The 15,639-nt window shown below is 40.8% G+C and overlaps 1 protein-coding gene across 6 annotated transcripts in view; it reads right to left on the reverse strand.

The window, feature by feature from the left end:
- Positions 1 to 15,639, reverse strand: part of pip5k1ca (phosphatidylinositol-4-phosphate 5-kinase, type I, gamma a) — a 52,821-nt gene that overhangs the window by 25,527 nt on the left and 11,655 nt on the right. For all 6 annotated transcript variants that reach the window (XR_005207026.1, XM_037770601.1, XM_037770604.1 and 3 more), the window contains exons 2-6: positions 5,560 to 5,591; positions 4,311 to 4,397; positions 3,932 to 4,062; positions 3,632 to 3,749; positions 364 to 516 (exon numbers count right to left, since the gene is read on the reverse strand). Coding sequence is in view for 5 of the 6 variants with exons in the window: in XM_037770601.1 (XP_037626529.1) it covers positions 364 to 516; positions 3,632 to 3,749; positions 3,932 to 4,062; positions 4,311 to 4,397; positions 5,560 to 5,591 (521 nt within the window). In the remaining variant the exon portion in view is untranslated. The remainder of the gene's footprint in view (positions 1 to 363; positions 517 to 3,631; positions 3,750 to 3,931; positions 4,063 to 4,310; positions 4,398 to 5,559; positions 5,592 to 15,639) is intronic.

Raw genomic sequence — 15,639 nt, forward strand, 5'->3', positions numbered from 1 at the left:
AGCAAAGATGCATATGTTTGGGAAGTAGTGTACATACGACTGGATAAATGAGACTTGGATTATACTGCACAAGTTGTGTGATAGTTTGTAAACGGGTGTTTTGCTGTTGTGAACGCAGTAATCGTACTCTGGTGCGGACCAAAACAACCGGTCCGAAACAGCTTGCGAGAGGTGGTCTCGGACTGCTTCCAAGCAAACCCAAACGCAAGCTGCCTGCCAGGTTAACATGAGTGGGAGAGGACTGTCAATCCATCAAAGTCCGCAATTCCCTGCATAGCTCTCGAGACGAAAAAGATAAATTCGTTCCTTCTAACAAAAACACACACACACACACACGCACACGCACACGCACACACTGCTTACCATGTAGTATCCAGGCAGCAGTTTCTGTAAGAATTCAGCCTCCTTGTGCATCACAGTCTTGATGATGAACTCGTCGTCCCTCGTAAGATAGAAGACCGAGCCACTTGCTCCGGGATTGGACAGCTCGATCAGAGGCTCATTGCATAGGGAGTACTGCAGGTACACACAGAGACATACAAACACACACAGGCAGAGAGAAGTACTGGTCAAATTATTGAAAACCTTAAACAAATTGACAGTTACAAAAAATGATCTGATATTGTGGATTAGCCTGCATTATTTAATCTTAACACTTATATAGAAGCCAATATTCTGGTATTAACCAAAACACTGAAAAAAACAATGTTAACAGCATTTTCTGATTATTTAACCAAAATAAAGAGATGTTTTGTACTCTGCTCTTTGCTAATGAGAAAGAGAGATAAGAGATGACAGCATTGGAGCTTAAGAGAATCTGTCAGAACAGAGGCAATCCGCGGTGTGACCAAATATTTTTGCACTTTTCCACACTCTGAATTTTCACTCATATACAGTATGAAGCCAAATGCTTGCAGTGTCGAGCAAAGTGTCGCTGATAAAAGATAAATCTAACACACACAAGCACACACATCATGTAGAGGCATGCAGAAACACATTATGGCAGAATTATGAGAATAAATGATGATATGAAGTAGATTGTGGGTGACAAAGAAAAGAAACAAAAAGAGTGAGGAACAAGAACATTACATACTGTAGTAGAACAGAGGAAGCTAATATAGATTAGACACAATTAGATGTCAAATAATGACTGCTTTTAAATTCTAGCTCTTTAATACAGACGTCAGGCTCCTGCTGATATGATGGTTAGCTCATCCAATTAACCCGTTCTCTCACTTTCTCTCCGCTGCTTAAAAGCAACTCATGACAGACATCATTTTTTGAAAAAGGTGAAGCTGCCTCCGCCTGCCTTCTGCTAATGGCTCACTTTTCAAACCTTCCTCTCATAAGAGCCTGACATTTAATTTCATACCTTTCTTTCCACATCAAAACACAGCTGAGCAGGGTTAGAGGAAAAATGTGAAAATTGGATGACTGACTCAAAATGGTAACATGCACACACAGTGGCACGTAAAAGGATGTTCTCATTATCTTCACACCAGGATGGCCAATCTAACCGACAGGAAAGTCCTTTTGTAGATGTGATTAAACAACCTTAAAGGTGATAAGGTTGGGTTGAGAAATGTAAGGATGAAAGGAAAGGATGAATATGTTTCATCTGTTAGGACCAAAGTCCCGTGGTAGCCAATAAGAAATTGGCACAAAAAGGAATGCTAAAGAGATTATTTAAATATGAGAGCGTGTTTAACCAGTGCTTTGCCCCATAAACACTAAATCATGCAAATATGACCTAAATCACATAACTATCTCTAGAGCTGCAACAATTAGTCAAATAAGTCTATCGACAGAAAATTATTCTGCAGCTATTTTGATAATCGATTTATAATTTTAGCCATTTAGCAAAACAATTACTGGTTCCAGCAACCCCAATGTGAGCATTTAATGTTTTTCTTTGATAAATATGATACTAAACTGAATATATTTGGGCTTTAGACTGTAGGTCAAATAAAACAAATAATTTTATTACATCACCTTGGGCTGTGGGAAATTAAGACAGGCATTATTTTTAGGCAAAATATTTAACAGAGAACTCAATTGGCTGATTCATCGCTAATGAAAGAAATTGTTAGCTGGAGTCCTACATATTTTTACAAGATTTCTGCAACAGCTGTGAAGAACAGCGGTGAAATGGCCAGGACCCTGGACAATAGACTGATTTTGAGCCACATTTTTACGATACTCTTTTTAGATCTGGGTCATTTTTAACTAAATATTTTAACCGGATGAAGGATTTTAGTCATCGGACATCTGGATCTTAAGTTATCAGAGAAACAAGCTGAGCATACGTTTGCAGCTCGCAGCACGTCAAAGGACATCCTGTGTCCGCCGAACTGTGCTTGAGAAACACAGATTTTTAACATGAAACTGTTTTTACCGGTTTTCCTAACCAGGTCTGTTTGTTTTGGAGAGGAGGAGACCTCTTCGGATAATTCGGCTCCCGTTAAAACCTCCTGAACAATGAACACTGAAGGTCCCCTAACCGGAAGATGGTGACTGCAAATGACGGCAATGGTGGTGAACACAACTCCCATGATCCCATGCTACTTCATTACGTCACCAAACTGTCTTTTGTTATTGTTTTGATTGAGAGAAGCCTAGCAGCAACAAGTGAGTACATTTACATGAGTGTAAGCAGGATAAAGGAAGAAAGAAGAAAGAGATTATGTTTCTTAATAAACCAGGTCAGACCTAAGCATAACTTCAGTGTAACCAGACTTAAAATGAGTCTAGTAGCAAGTTGTTGATAACATGCAAGTCCCCAGATGGCTTGTGTGGACATATGGTGATGAGTGACAACAGGCTGGCTGAGAGAGATGGCAGAAACAAGGAAGGATGGGGTTTTTCTATGTGGTTGGAGGACCGATACATTAAAGATATGTGCACATGGAACATGCAGAAACACTGACTAAGCACTGTATGTATATTCCGCTAGACTGCTCAGGGCAGAGCGGTGAATCATGCAGCCTCCAGATCCTCTACGCTTATGAGGGGTGACAAGCTGCAGATCTTCCTTCCTTCTCTTCAACCATCCTCTCTCCTCCTCCTCTCTTGTGCCGTTTCATGGCTTCTCGTCCTCTTTCTTTCCCTCTCAGCTCCCTCCTGTCGTCCCACTTCTCATCTTTATTAATGCCGTTTTTATTTTCTGTCTTCACATCTTTCTGTTCTTTTACTCTGTGTTTCATTGTCTTTTCCTGGTCTTGCCTCACTTCCCTTTCTACTTACATATCTCACAATTGCTCTCTTTTGCTCCCTGTTCAAGTCTATCTGATTTGAGGTGATACAAAGCTAGGGCGAAGGGCTTTTTGTGTTTCGTTAGGATGTGCGCCACTAAACGAAGCCTCTGTTGCTGTGTTGGCCTTCTTCGTCAGTTTGGTAAATAGAGACTGTTGTCTTTTTAGCGTTGTTTTCAGCTCCTTTACCTTCTCTGTTGGTAGACTGCTACCAGACAGAAAGTCCCATGAAAAGCTGCTGTGGACTTTGGTGAAGTGGCACTCGACATTACATCTTTTACCGACTGAAATTTATGTACATATTATTTGAACCACTAAGAAACGGGTAGCGAGTTGTTGGAGACCCCTGATTTAGGGACACAGACACAGTAAAATCTTACCAGGTAGTCATCTGGCCTGATGCCAAACAGTTCTCTGAAGTAGCGGAAGGCCACGGGAGCGTATGTTTTGAAGCGGAAGTCCGGGAAATGGTGGGCTGGAGTGAGGTTGCTGCCTTCACTGAAGTACAGAAAAATATCAAAGCAAATAGAAGATAGAAATCAAATTAATATTTTTCTTGAGTGAACATCAAACAGGTAGGTTAAGAACAACCTATCAGGCATGCATTAATTTTGTATTATCCATATGTGCGCTGGAAACATACTGCATGTATACAGTATGTGTTTGGCTGCAGTAGAGACCTGGGGAAAAAGATGCTCTCCACCACGTAGAAGTCCTGCATCAACACATCTCTCTCAGGCTTGGAGCTCAGGTTGCCCACTGTGTAACCGATGCCCAGCTGGATGGCACCTTTCAAGGCTGAGGATGTGGTCTGTGGAGAGAGAGGGGGGGGGGTGAGGGAGGCAGAGAGAGATGTGGTGAGTTAAATATTTGCCCTTCTTTAACCCTCACAGTCGATGAACGGTCCTATTCTGAGTTGGAGCAGATCATTGTAAAGAGAAAAACATCATGGTTTTACCATTGGACGCTTTTAAATGCAAAAGAAATCCAGTATGTGTTCTATTTTTCTGTGTAAACCTGGGAATACATCATGGCCTATGCATGCGCTGTCTACAGTACCTTTTTGTAAGTAGTTTCCCCTGATGCATCCACCCCTCTGTGGCCAATCTTCTTCCCCTGACCAGGCTGGCCTGAGGATGAGGGCATCTGGCGAGACAAGGAGGGAGATAGAGACTTGTATTACGGGGACAGATGAGATGGGCACTTGTTTATCTGTGATGTTATGAACTGACTTTCACTGAGCAGACACTTTGCTATTTTGAGTGCAAAAAAAAGGGTGTCGCGATATACCAGCATTGACGATAACTGTGATATTCAAAAAATATAATACTGGTATCATGTTAATAATACACATATGATAATATTGTGAAAATAATCCAGCGCTTCTTAAATCATTTTATATATACACAGTTATGGTTACAGACTCCCTCCACCTCCCTACACTCTTCGCGGCCGAGGAAGCTGCAGTTAAATGTTAGCGGTAATGCTCTGTCCGGTTGCAATTTGCCATTAAAAAGAATAAGAAGAAGTGGTCAAATGTTGCAATCATCACTTCCAGTAAGTGCACAACAGCCGTGTTTGATTTGAGACAACAATACCCTGTTGAAATTCACGCTCTACGCAAGTAAGTACATCGTGTATACAGTGTACTACATGGAAGTTTACTAACGGAAGTATCCGAATTGAGACACAGCACTGGTGTTCATTCTGAAGCAAAATGCTTTGGTTCCTCTGTTCGAAGGATCATTAATTAGTAGAACTTTGACTCCTTCATCAATGTAATTCAAACTGTGCATAGCATGAGGTCTGATAGAACAGTTTGTAATCTAATGTGATTTAAAGTGATTTAATGGTAGAAGCTGCAGAGGATATGTTAGATCTCAAAGCCGGACATCTGACGTAAATATTTGTGGTGCTGTTCTAAGTAATGTTCATTGACCTTTTTGGTTTAAATGGCATTTAAGCAGAATTAAATGTCCTCAGCAAACTCAAACAAATTGTGCAATACCTCCTACCTAATGTTTGCTTTGACATACAGAACATTAGCTGAAGAAGCAGATGGATGGGATTTACTAAATTAGGAGGATTAAGATAAACGTTAGCCAAGTTGTCTAGCAAAGACAAAGATTACTAAAGTGATATTTCAATTTGTAGTCTGTACTAACTTTTGTGTCAGTCTTCATGTAGCAAGCGAGTAAAAAATTATGTAAAGCAAATATTAATTGACCCAAATATTAATTGCCTGAGATCCTCAGTGAAAAGAGAAGCGTGACAGAGAAGATGATCACAGGGACAGATGGTGGCTCACCTCTGTGATGAAGGCTTTCCTAGCAGCAGCATCTGAGAGAGAGAAAGAAAAAGGAGAGAGACAGAGATGACTGTGTTAGTCGCTCTGAGACGGAGAGGCTCCATTACTCAGCATCATTAGAGCTCTCTGGGACAAAGATGAATACCAAAGGGTGGACACGGCAATCCAACATTATGTAATAACAGTGTCAAACACAAGTAAGGGCCTGTCAACTAGAGGAACTGCAGGAAAGAGTAACGTCAGCTACATGGGCACCAAGTCCTTTTTAAAGCCCTCCTGTACGTGTACGTGAGGTTTAATACATTTTAGCCATGCTAGCGCCTCTAGAGATGGCAATGTCTGTCCGTCTGTTGGTTGGTCCACCACTTGTCAAATGTAAAGGGTTAAACATACATAAACATGCATACATCTTGACTGAAAAAAGCTCAGACACCCTTTTACTCAAATTGGTCTTCATTTTAAATTTAAACTAACATGGAAACACAGCTCTGCAAAGTTTAAACCTGCTATGAGTTTGCTGGAGTGGGAGGATACTACACGCTCTCCCTCTTTAGCAGGCTTTAATATTATCAAAGCCGAAATATGTTTCACCAAGAGACTAACAAATGCAGACGGCACACATTACAAACGGCAATCTAACAAATCTCAGATGTACAGCAGTCTTACATCTGTTATGTTGTGATGTTTTTTTATTCTAATAACAGGATGAAGGCAGTAGAGAAGGGCAATCAGAGGACTGTTTTCACCAGGAAGGCCTGAAATAGATGCATAATTATAGACGTATAACACTCGGCATAATAATGGAGACTAAGCTCAGGAGGGCAGGAAAGAGAGAACACAAAATGAGCAAATGAAAGAGTGGAAGGAGACAGAGAGAGGAGGGGAGAGAGGGTTTGAGACACTATCAGAGGCAGATTAATTCCCTCTCTGTGAATAAATAAATGAGGATACAAATATCAGTGATTAGGGGTGCACAATTTTGAAAAAGCATGTAATTGCGATTATTTTGACTGATATTGCAATTGCGATATGTTTTGAGATATTAGAGGGAATGATCATTTTTGCATCATTATTCTAATTTTCACAGAAAAACATATTAAAATGATTACGGTGGGGATCTGTACCAAACAAAGATGTTTTCTTAAGTGTGTAGAATATGATGTTTAGGCCATAACATCTCTGCAGCATGATAATATCTAATTTAAAATGGTATTTTGACACACATTTCACCTTTAAAAATATCACACCTCCTGTGATTTGAAAATTGCAGTAGTCCAAATGGCGGTTTCGATAACATTTTTGATTAACTGGGCAGCCCTATCAGTGATGAGATAAAATAATCCTAATTGGGCAGACACAAGTTTTATTCATGTGTTTACTTTCCATTTTTTCTTTCACTTCTTCTTAACAGAAGATGTTTATGACATTGCAATTGTTTTGATTTTGGTTGGATGGATTTACTTTTATATCTCACGGCTGCACATGCATTAGACTTAAAAGTAAATAAAGGGCTTCTTTTTCACAGCAGACATTTTGACTTGTCCTAGTTGGAAAAGCACAGGCGTTACAGACAACATTAACAATGGCTCTGTTCTATTCAAGTGTCCCAGTAAGCCATGGCAGTGTGACAGTGAGCCTGCCAGTGAGCCTGCATGCACAATACCAAGACCCTGAAACCAAAGCAGCTACATGCAATTCAGGAGAGGATTGCATGCTGCTAAAGTATTTTCATGTTACAGGTTGTCTTACGTTTTGAATGGTTACTCACAGCTCACGTGTCAGAGACATAAAGTTTGGCATATATAGAGTGCTGCAGGGATGATGTGTTTTTGTAGGTCAACCACGAAGTTAGCATCGCCCTGGTTCCCTCAACAAAAAAAAACAATGGGATTTTTCCATTGGGGTTTTGGATTATTGCAGAAAATAAGCTCTGTGGCAAACACACATTTATGATACTTATATGTTTTGTTCAGCAAGATAATCCCCACAAATGAACACCACTGCAATCGGCAGAAGTAAAAAGCTAATGTTATAAACAACAGGCTATAAACAAACTACTCCACGGTCACATAAACGTGAGTATACACAACGAGGCTGTTAAGGCAGACTAGTGGGCGCAATGATGTTTAATGTCCCTGACAACCTCTATAGTCTAATTTAGCCACTTGTTAGTAACCACCTTTTGACAGCTGACTCAAGCAAGCTGTTTTGGCAGAAAAGTAATGAGTCTACATGGACTCATAGGTATACAGACTCATAGTCTGTATACCTGAATGGTCCACAGAATCTATTAGTAACATACAGTCAGCTGACAACTGACTAAAGCTTGTGCAGGCAAATTATGTAGGGTTAGCAGTTTTTAATTAACAGTATTATTAACATTATTATTATTATTATTATATTAACTTTTTTAGTAAAAAAGCCACAATGAACATTTTTCAATGCAGATATTTTGACTTGTCGTAGCAGGAAAAGTACAGGTGGAATAAATCACATCAACGATGACTCTATTCCAGTAAGTGTCCCAATAAGTTACACCACTGAGCCAGCATGCACAACACCGGGACTGATATACTGTACGTAGCTAAATGATGTACAGCAAATATTAGTGTTATTAGTTACACTTGTGCTTCTTCTACTATGACATATCAAGATGTCTGCTATAAAAACAATTCCCAACAGGCCAAATAAGGGTGATGGGAGATGAAGCATGACTTTCTGGCTGTAATCTTTGGAGGCTCCAACCTCTAACCGGTATAAAATGAATTGGTCTCCCTCCCCAGCTGAGGCACCGACAGCTAACCTATATAATCCCGTGTCACTCAGGAGTGGGATAGCATCTTCACAGTTTGACTCTGTGTTTACAGCTGAATTGATAGCCAGCCTCTCTGGTCTCTGTGCGCCTGCCTGCCTGCCTGCCTGCCTCTCGTGGACGCCCATGTGACTGAGCCACAGAATAGCCTGTTTGCCACCCCTCCTCCTGCTCTGTGTCTCTATCTCTCTCCCTTTGTCACACATGCACACATTTGGATGAGCGAGCCGAAGCGTGCCAATGTGAACCAAGGCAACGCTCACAAGCTGGAACATCCAGGGAGTGAAATTTGCTGGTGAAGGAATGTTTGCAATGGCGATAATTAAAGTGGAGGCTCTTCTGCTTTTTTACCATCCCATGCTATTTATGTGTGTCTGTAGGTCCAAGTGTGTGGATGCATGTGATTGGCTGGCTAAGTGTGGTTCTTTTACATCTCTTCTGTCATTTCCAAATGCCTTTTCCCTATGTGTGCATGTATTTGTCTGTGTGTATGTCATGTGTCTTACTGCAACCGCATCTCTTCCTTTCTGCATGTCGGCACCTGTTAAGACTGCCCTCAGAGTGTGTATGCATGCGTAGGTATGTGTGAGGGGGTGAGTGAGTGACTGCTAGCTGAGACTACAGGTTTAATGCACAGTATGTGTGTGTGCAGTGTGTGTGTGTGTGTGTGCAGTGTGTGTGCAGTGAATGAGTCAGGCTGTGTGTGTCTAAGCATGTGCGCCATCTCTCCCTGCTCGACTCTGAGCACACCACCACCGTGACAGTTGGGACTGATTTGGACCATGTCACGCTAATTACATTTTCAAATTATCGAACAATATATGGACATGAACTCAATTATTTTTGCTGACCTCGATATTGCCCGTATTGCCTGTTTACATGCATGTTTGTTTACATAAGAATCTCAGCAACATTTTAGCCAATATGATGCCAGAACAAACAGCAGGGTTTCCCTATCATCATAAGATTTGGACATTGCACATTTTTGTTAACAGAGCCCAAGAGTCCACTTTATTTATTTGCTTTGGTTTTATTTATTTACGTTTTATTTATTTTGAATATTGAATTATATTTTTTTTCAAATTCCACTTCCAATGTCTGAATATACTTAAGAATTCAAAGTTCGTTGCTCTTAAAAGGGTGTACTTGCATTATTATGCTTTTATGGGGCCGTATACATGACGCGTTTTTTGCACCCTCAAATCCATTGTTGTCAATGTAGATGCGGGGCAGGCGCGCTCAAACGCAGGAGCAACGCGGGAGTGACGCGCAAGCAACCGACAGATATCTTTTCTTTCTTCCGGAAATATCTGTCTACGGTAAATATATGGAGGAGAAGTTAATCATTTTAGTGCAGAGCTACCCAGAGCTTTATGATCTGTCCCACAGACTATCTTACTTGCTTCACCCTTTCCATCCGAGGAAGTTTACAACATCCGGTTGAAAGGTCAGCCAACTTGACACAGAGAAACCTAGCAGTAATGTTACTGTGAGGGATTTTCGGTGCTGGAAATTCATTTATCTTAGTTTGACTTCGTTTAGTTTAGTCAGTGAGGCTTTTATTACCGCAACTTCATTATCGTCATTGCAGCGCGCAGGTTTTGGTTGCTTAGTAACGGCAGGCGCTTCAGGAGTGCAACCTCCCAAGCACCTTGGATAAAAGGATAAGTGGCACGTCTGGCATTTTCCACGCATTTTAGACGCGGCATGTGTACGGCCCCTAAACCATCACTAAACCGGCGGCATAAAATGGTCTTAAAATGACAATAATATCGTTTCGCGCAATTATTTCAGCGATAAAATATCGTCCAACAAAAGTAGCTATTGTGACAGGCCTATCCACACCATACAGTTAGATGGCTGCCTTTCTCTTCAGTTAATCTCCCTTATAACAAAGTACGACAAAAAACACTTTGATTCATATATATTTTTCTATATATATATATATATATATATATATATATATATATATATATTAATATTAACACTACAATTGTTAACAGCCTTAAATATCATGATAATTCTGTCGTTCATTTTTTCCAAACATTTCCATTTGAAATAAAGAGCACACAGCAGCACTTATTTGACCTTTATATGACCATTGTGGATTCACGTAATATATTTTAATATTCATCTATTATCCCTGTCCTCAGCAGCATGAAGTAAAACCCAGACATGAACACCACTACTATAAATGTAATTATGGGAGGACAGAGACGGCTCATAAAAGAAGAGAGATGTGTGAACGCTCGAGTGAGAGCCATGCAAAACTACATTTAAATTTTAGCCATTTAATTTATGTGTGCTCCAGACTGAACTGTAATCACATTATGGTTGCAAGCAAACAACTGTGAGTGCAAGTGACAAAACCTTGATGTCCTGTTGGCTATTACTATCGTGCTAGAGTGATAACATAACAGAAATGGAGAGACATAAAGATGATGAGAGTATATTACAGCGTATAGAGGAAAAGCAGAGGAGGCAGTTATGATTGGATAGGAAAAGGGGAGCGTTCATAAGGTACGGACTACGGAGTGCTTCTTTTATTTTTACCACATTTCACGTTGACTTTCCTGTAAAAACTGTGTGAAAAACATCTTCAGAAATATGCCTCTACCCAGTAGCACAGGAGTCTAACGTGACAACATGTTATCAGTTACATCCCTCCATTTAGCTTCAACAGGTACCAAAGTAATTTCCTCCTTGACAATGTAAAGAGGCTTCAGAATGAGGACATGAGGAAAAATAGGTCCTACTCCACCCATCACGCTGTTGCAGCAGTCTGTAGAGTTCTTCAGGGGATGGAACAACAAATAGACCCATACAAATAAATAGCTTCTAGGTGAGACTGTTGCCTAGCCGGACTGCTATGTGCTGATTTAATGGCCCGCTCTTACACCCTTAAGAGATGGGTCCATTACAGCTGGTGATGGAGCCATGGGAGATGAAGCAAACCATAGGCTTATTTATATCATGCTCACACACAAAACCCTGTGGTTCATGCAGGGTATAAGATCACATGTTCAACCCACGTTTGACCCGTTCATGTGAGACCAGCTTAAGCCCTGGTTGTTGCCAATTCACATAAAACAGTTCATACATATCGCTGCTAAACCACAGAATTATACCAGATATTCTGTATATTTGCTTCACAGAGCTTCATCTGTTCATTAAAATTGACACCGTGGTGTTAACACGAGATTAAAAAATGGTTTGGTTCAAATACTATGCACAAAAGTACAGTAAACAGTACAGTCTGCACCATGTGTTCTGCTTCCACACTCTTTATGGTCCTGTTTCTTCTCAAGTGTACTGGCTCTTAATCACACAGCATGTTATGAATGAAGTTATCTGCAACACAGTCATTTAAAAAGAGACACTTAAAACCAAATTCTTGTCCAAGCTCGCTTTACGAAGTGCAGGATACTGCAGATCCTAAGAGGTCTACTCTTAGAAAAAAACATATAGATCACAAGCCAATGATTTCCGGGGGACTTTTCAGTATCCATGGCCCATTTTCATTATACTTGACCGTGTCACTTAACTGTGACCTGGACTAGGGCAGAACACAGTAAACATATATGAAAAAAATATCTGCTCTGGCCCCGTGTTTCTATTCCCTCACATATGCACTTTTTCTCCCTCTTGTTTCCATGGTGCCCCAATTGAGGTCAACCAGCATTTTTATGACTAACGCACGCGTGCCTGGAATCAACAGACAGATGCTGCCTTCCACATGCTGGTAAAGGGGGCATTAGCACAGCTTCAGCGCAATACAGTATCCAACTTACAGATACACATGCATAAAGACAACAACTACTCATTAATATAAAACATTCATGATAGAAAAAAAGGCTAAATAAAACCAGCAGCAGCCTCATATGACGTACAAAGGATAACTGAGAAAAAACATTCACTGAAACAAAACACTATCAAACAAACCCAAGAAGTGACATTCCTGAAGAAAATACATCCTGTTACAGTTTATTAGGTTATATAGTGAATTTATTGCTAAATTTAATATTTTAGTTTTTAAACTACATCAACAAAACAAACAGCAGGTCTATATGATGGCTTAGTGCATCCAAGCAACATAACTAATCAAAAACAAATAATGACTTGGGTGTGTCACCTAATTGTTAACATCACACACTGTAAGCAGCACTGATGTGTCTTACGGATCAATACTGGGACTCCCTGAGGATGGGCTAAGTAAGAGGCACTCTTTGAGATGATTGTTTGTTATCTTGACAGAGGCTAAGTGATGGCGCCGCTATTGATTGGGTGTTAATTTTTCATGCCACAACAAAGCTGCGGTTGCTTATTGTGTCAAAGTGCATCTGACCTCGCCTATAGAAAGCAGAAATCCATAACTCTGTCAGGAAAATTAACAAGGCAACCTGCTCAATCCAAAGTGGGGTAAAATACAGTCAGCTCTTGTGTCAGTGTTTTGCGTGGTAAACAATGCTGTGGGATTGTAATATTATCTCTGACAACAGCGTGAGGATGAGATGAATGTTAGAGGAGAGAGTCGTTTGTTCTCTTTTTGAGTTCAGACGGACAGACCCGCCTGGAGGACCTCCTTTTTTTAGAATATGTTAATTCATGGTTAACCTCAGCCTAGTTCACTTCACACAGGAGAGTTATGCAACAGTGATGGCTGCAGTTTAGACCGAGGGAAGGCAAACTGATCCTAAATCAGTTTCATCAGGCCATTCCACCCTTGAGCCCTTGATCTCAGTTAGTAGCCAGCGGGCTGTGTATTTTTCCATGAGCACACCAGTCAGCCAGTGTGGTCCTCATCCTCTGTCTCTAGCCCAGAATGGAAAAATGCAGGCAGTAAAAAGGCCCAACTGAGGACGTTTGGATGCACACTAGTGTTACGAGTCTCATCTATATGTTTACTTGGCACACATGTATATACTGATCTCCAGGCTTCTGATAACTCTCTGTTCTCGGTGTCATTATTTTCAGACACCTTGACATCTGCACAGTTCTTCCACAGTGATCATTTCTGTACCGCCCAACAGTTGATGAATGAACCCACTTTGTTTTATTGTTGCTTTAACGCATTTGGTGGCATCTTGTGATGTGGTTGCAGATTGCAACCAACTGAGTACCCTCTGTTCACTCCTCCCTTTTCCAAGACTGCGGTAACGTGAGCCGCCGAGTGCAAAACTGTGGCTCATCCTTACCATAATAACACTACTTTAGGAGCAACAGAAGTCAGACAGTGGCTGGCGGTACCACGGTTTTGCACCCTGTAGCTCATGTTACAACAGTTTCACAACTACGGTGCCCTTCAGGTAACGTAAAAACGCGAAAGGCTCTCGCCACACCCAGTGTTTGGTTTATCAATTCTGGGCTACTGTAGGAACATGGTTGATTAACCACTAATGAAAAACATAGTTATGAATATTATATTCCATTTCTGCCAAGTGTTAAAATGTGTTAATGCAACAGGGTGTGACATTTTGGGGATCTGTCTGCTGGACAAGAATTGTTGCTTCTCCGTTACTCCTGATGAGATAAAGACATGTGATACTTTCAGTTCAACATTTAATCTTTATATTATTTAAAGGAATAGTTCAACATTTGGGGATATATGCTTAATTGCGAATCTTGGCAAGACTTAGATAAGAGGATCAATACCACTTTCATGTCTAAACATACTCCGTGGCTCTTACTACTCCTGTGTAGATATAGTATGTGTGCATCTATGTTTATCAATAATTCCTGCAAACTGACCATTCCTCCTCGATCAGTACACAGGGCTATAGACGATACTAATAATTAAGGAGTCATCAACTTCCTAATGCTAAGCTTTTCAAAGAGGCTTTAAACGTTTCTCGCAATTACGGCACTCTGGCAGAATAATATCCTTGCAGCTTATCTTTACTGCTTCTGCATGGAAAGACACACAGAAGCCAACACACAGTAACACACAGGCAGAGAAACACACACACACACACACATGGTAATGCCAGCTACTTGCAGACTGCAGTAGGAAGTATGGTTGAACTAAGTCTTAAACTGGCGTGGTGGTGCCAGCACTCATCCACAACCGTCTCCCTGAAATACATTTCCCCTCAGCAGTCCTCTGATTTACTGAACAAAGCGGTGTGCACAAAGGGGGGGCAAGCTGCTCCGTCCTCTGCCGTCAGTGCATATCATACACTTTGTATAATACAGTGAATGTGTGGAGGAAGCAGCGGCTGGAGAGGACAGCTTTTCACTATGCCAAGTCATCCATTACGATCAATGGCGTCAAGCAAAAGCAAGCTGGCTTAATAATAAAAAGCTTCCTGCCTTCTGCTGGCTCAAAAAACATCCCTTGGAGACATTTAGCTTGAAGCTAGATGATGTGCAATGCACAGCAACAACAGTCTGCATACAGGCAAACTGCTGCCGAGTACCTTTATTTACAAAGGGAGTCTTTAAGAAATACTACAGGGCTGCAAGTTATTATTTTCATTATTGGTTAATCTGTTGTAGGGTTGGGCAATATGATGGTATACAGTGCAATGGCAGAGATGTGTCCACTGATAGAAATTTGGCAAATACCTTTTCAGGTAAAATCAGATAAAAACAGAACAAGCACACTGATTTCCTTAAGATAACAAACTTTTGCAGAGCTGTAAAACAACAAACTATATTCCAAAACAGACCGACAACTTTCATTTTGAGCTCAGGCCTTTTTACACCGTTTCAGAGCTGGAAACACTTCACACAGACTGGCCAGACTTGACTGTGGTTCACCCAGACACACCAGCAGACAGAAGCCTAGATGTAAATCCAGCTAAATCACGGTCACTATTACTTTACTATCCCTAATCCCAATCCCATTCTCTCCAGGCTACTAGACTATCTGTCTGGATTATCAGGATAAGATTGCACCAATGCAAGGACAGGTGGAAGTCAGGAGACCGTCTGTCTGTTTTTGTGGGTTGCTGGGTGTCTCTGCTCTGCTTCAGCATTAGGGAATAATGTTTTTAAAAAATACTCTATTTCTTTAACAATTCAGAGACGGTCACTGATGATTCATTCCAGGGGATGGCTGTATTTCTGTTATATAATTAACAGGCACATTTTCCACATTTCATCTTCGGATGAAAATGCAAACATCATTAAAATGCCACACCTGCCTGCATCTACCGTCTGCCTTCACCACCCTCATCCATCTATTTACCATTCAAACTGACAACGAGAAGTGGATGAAATGACTGGCTTGGCAGCTACTGACAGCAGCTAATAACTCCAGCCTAAAT

Source organism: Sebastes umbrosus, chromosome 5 (genome assembly GCF_015220745.1).
Source record: "Sebastes umbrosus isolate fSebUmb1 chromosome 5, fSebUmb1.pri, whole genome shotgun sequence".
NCBI classification, from domain to species: domain Eukaryota; kingdom Metazoa; phylum Chordata; class Actinopteri; order Perciformes; family Sebastidae; genus Sebastes; species Sebastes umbrosus.